Consider the following 4,210-nt stretch of genomic DNA (forward strand, 5'->3'; position numbering starts at 1 on the left):
TAAATCTTCATGGTTTGATGTTCACATACAGTGCCTCGCAAAAGTATTCATACCCCTTCATTTTTTTCACGTGTTGTTGTAGCGTTATGTTAAACTGCTTTAAATTACTTTTTTTCCCCACATCAATCTACATCTCATACCCCATAATGACAAAGCACAAAACAGGTTTGTAACAATATTAATCGATTCGTATCGATGCATCGATTATGCAGCCGACGATTCAATGCATCGATTCGTCCGCAAGAGTATCGATTAATGTGTTTATTTTGCCGCTTGTTTGTTCACTTGTCTATTTTTAGAATCCGTTCCGACCTTTCTTTTACTGTCTATGGCTCCGACGTAAGCGTACTAGCTACTCCTAAGCTGCGGGTGGCGCTAACCTCATTATTGTCTTCTGCTTTACACGCGTTACTTTCGTTTGTTCATGTTCACACACCTCACGTTGTTGTCTGACTTTCAAGAGTGATGATTTTGAACTGATTTTGTGGAGTAGTGTTCTATTTGCAGTTCATCTACTGCAAAGGATGTGTGACCATTACCTCTTAATAAGATGCAAATTGTATTTTCAAAATGTAACCAATTTTGTATAAATGAAACTTTTTAAAACAGTGAATAGGCTAATTGGCCATAGTAGACCTGCACTATAAGAATTAGCCTTTTTTTTTCTTATTACAATTTATCTGATTGCACTTTGTAGATGCAGTAACTTATATTTGCTGTTCTATTTGCAGAGCATTGAGCACAACTGCTTTAGTGTAACATACACATTATGTGAATAGAATACTGTTTCTGTGTTCTCAATAAAAGGCAAATTATTTACTATTTTTGTTGATTTATTTGAAACTTAATAGATATCATGTAAAAATATCTAGTATTGAATCGAATCGGATCGAATCGCATCGTATCACAGGGAATTCTGAAGTATCGAAAATAATCGAATCGTTGGCTTAAGAAATCGGTATCGTATCGAATCGTCTTGAAGGCTCCGATTTACACCCCTAGTAACAACTTTGCAAATTTATTAGAAATAAAAAACTGAAAAGATCCCGTTGCATAAGTATTCATGCCCTTTTCTGGGACACTCGAAATTGAACTCAGGAGCATTCATATTGCTTCTAGATATTACTACACTTCGAGTGGAGTTAAACTGTGGCAAATTCATTTGAATGAGTATGATTTAGAAAGGCACACACCTCTCAGAAAAGGTATATCAGGTATATCAAAAACCAAGTCCTGAGGTGAAGATAATTGCCTATTTTATTCAATGCAGAGATATTCAGATTCAAATCAAATCACCTTTTTCTGCAGAGCATTTTAAGATCCGAATGTCCGAAGTGATGCAGTGAAGATTTTGAAGACTTCTCACTGGGTCTGGAAAAATTGCAAGAAGCTACACAACTATATCATTTCTATCAATCTTAGTGCCCATGGCTGTGCTCATGCGGTTCTGTTTTGACCTCTTCCACCTTCATGCTGCTCAGGCAAGGGTACTCATCTAAAAACAGGTTATACGTCGCGATCAGTTCCTTCCAGTAGCTTTTCTTCCCATAAACCAGCACGAATGCGCTGACTGTGGTGTAGATGCTGGCGAAGAGAATGGTCAGAGCCAGTGTGTTCTGCCTCATGAGCACAACCGTCATCTGTGTGAAGATATCCACGATCACAAAGACAACGAACACAACCACCAAACTGAGAGTCATCTTGATGACTCGCATCTGCGTGCCCAACTTGGGCCCGTGGGCACCGTTGCTGCTGGCCTTCATGTCTAGAAGATGTTTCGCCAGGTGGTACGAGATAGAAATGCTGCATTTGACCATTATGATTCCTGGAATGATGTCGGAAATGATCACATAGTAGAAGACGTAGGCGAGTCCGGTGGTGTCGGTGGGCATGATGGACCCGCAGTCGCTCAACCCGGTGCTGGTACCGTTGTAGTAGGTCAGCACGCTCAGCAATGGAACGCAATTGGCAAAGCCGCTCACGACGATCACTGCAAGGGCAGTGTGGACGTGTTTGACGATGGCCTCCTGGATGCGCGTGTAGCAATGGACGGGCTCCACCACCAGTTTAGTGCCGTAGTAGAAGGTCAGGAACGCCGTGCTCCAGAAAATGATGAACTTGACGCTGAAGATGAGGACCAGAAGGATGGCCCCCGCTAAGCTGATGTGGCACACAGTGTCGATCACATCCATTGTCTGCCAGAAGTACGTGAGAACCTGCAGAGAGATGCTGGCTAGAGAGATGGCCGTGATGATGAAGTCGGCCGGGTTCAGTCTGTGCTTCGCGCTTTTCCGGTAGTTCCTCTGGTTGATCAGAAGAAGGTACATGTTGAAGAAGATGGTGAGAATCGCCAAGAAGCCGGTCAACACCCAGGCCGCAAGTTTGTCCAAGGATGACAGCATGATCAATCTGGATGAGTAAGGTGGGCTCAAAACGCACATAGGACAGAAAAAAGGGATTTCTTTAATACAGTATTAAATCTACAGAGAGATTACATTTAGATGTTTAGATTTTTCTCTTGAAAAAAAGTCTCCAGTGGTCCTGTGTATTCTCTAGAGTCTAGAGCTTCAGAAAAGGTCTGACAAACAATCCTGTTATGATTTATCAAAAAAAAAAAATTAAAAATTGTTTTCAATAAATGAATAAAAGCTGAAATGAAGTAAAATATAAATATTCAATGAAAAACTTGAAAACATACATACTAAATACAATAAAAGTTGAAGTACTAAAATGACTAAAACGGAAATAAAAATAAATTAAAGCTAAATAGTAAAAAAACTAAAATGGAAATAAATCTCCAAATAAAAGGTAAATGTGTATATAAATAAATATGTAAAAAATATAAATAAATGTATTATTATATTATATAAATCAATTATATAAAAAAATCAATTATATAAATAATATAATTGAAATAATATATAAAAACACATCTGTAAACCATTGTTGTTATTAATTGAAGCTATTAAAATAAAGCTGCTATAATAATAATAATAATTTCATTAAAAAAACTAAAAGTCCTTGGTGAAATACTAAAATGACTAGAACTGAAAAAATTAAATAAAATGAATAATAATATTAATAAATAAATTAATAAATAAAAATAAAGCTAAATATTAAAGAAATATTACAAAAACGTACTAACTGCAATAAAATAAAAGTAAACTAAAACTGGAATAAAAATACATTTAAGGTAAACTTTTTTTAGAAACAAATAAAAATAAAAGGTAAATGTATGTATAAAACATTATAAATTATGAACACTTGAAATTAAAATTATGAAACCCCCACAAACCCCATCTATAAACCATTATTATTGTTAACTGTGAAGCTATTAAAATTAAGCTGCTATAATAATAATAATAAAAGCTTTAGATTACATGAAGAAAATTCCATTTGAAAAACTGAAATGTTGTCCTAACTGAAAATAAATGTATGGTGCAAAAATTACTAAAACTGAAATAAATAAACTAAGCTAAACATTGAATTTTTAAATTTAAAAAAAATATTTTAAAATGTATTTTTTAAAACTCTATTTTAAAAAAAGGACAAAATATATTAATAGAAAATATATGTACATAACATATTTTAGCAAATGTTCTGAGCTGATAGACATTTCTTTTTTTTTTTTTCAACTGCATAATAACTATTGACTCACATTTCTTTAAAAATTTTTTTTAAGAGAAACATCTGACACATCCTACACTAAATGAATATGAACACAAACATTTGCCCTGTAAACCTGCACGCACTAAAAAGAGTTATAATTCCTTCAAAAACAACATTTTAAGTACCTTGTTTTGGAGGCCTCAAATATTTTCTCTCATGTTCACTGTGCTCAAGCTCCTCGTGCGTTTAGGAGATAAAAATACCAGGAAATGATGTTCTGTCGTCATGGCGAAATGCCTTTTTTAAGAAATAGTAAATGATAGGGAGAAAATTGAAGCTGAATTGCTATGGTTGGTGCTGAAAGCTCTTGACAATAGCCGACTGACTTTTATATGCCTGCTATGAAGCCAGATCTGAAGGATGATTTCATACGCTGACCATAACCATATTTAAAACAGCGTGTTTTATGGCATGACTAGTCATTTTAACCACCATCCAGGCATTGTGGTTCAACTCAAATGGCAATCGGAGAGCTGGTGGGCTAGCAATTTTGGGTTTTACACTCAGATGCACATCTATACAGGTGCACATGCACAAAAAC

The 4,210-nt window shown here is 35.3% G+C and overlaps 1 protein-coding gene across 1 annotated transcript; it reads right to left on the reverse strand.

Annotated features, from left to right (window-relative positions):
- Positions 1–1,418: 1,418 nt before the first annotated feature.
- On the reverse strand, positions 1,419–2,402 carry tas2r202 (taste receptor, type 2, member 202). Its single transcript, XM_073818723.1, has one exon. It carries the CDS (start codon positions 2,400–2,402, stop codon positions 1,419–1,421), a length of 984 nt encoding a protein of 327 aa, XP_073674824.1.
- Between the last annotated feature and the right edge of the window lie 1,808 nt (positions 2,403–4,210).

The sequence above is a fragment of the Garra rufa genome, chromosome 15, assembly GCF_049309525.1.
Source record: "Garra rufa chromosome 15, GarRuf1.0, whole genome shotgun sequence".
Classification (NCBI taxonomy): domain Eukaryota; kingdom Metazoa; phylum Chordata; class Actinopteri; order Cypriniformes; family Cyprinidae; genus Garra; species Garra rufa.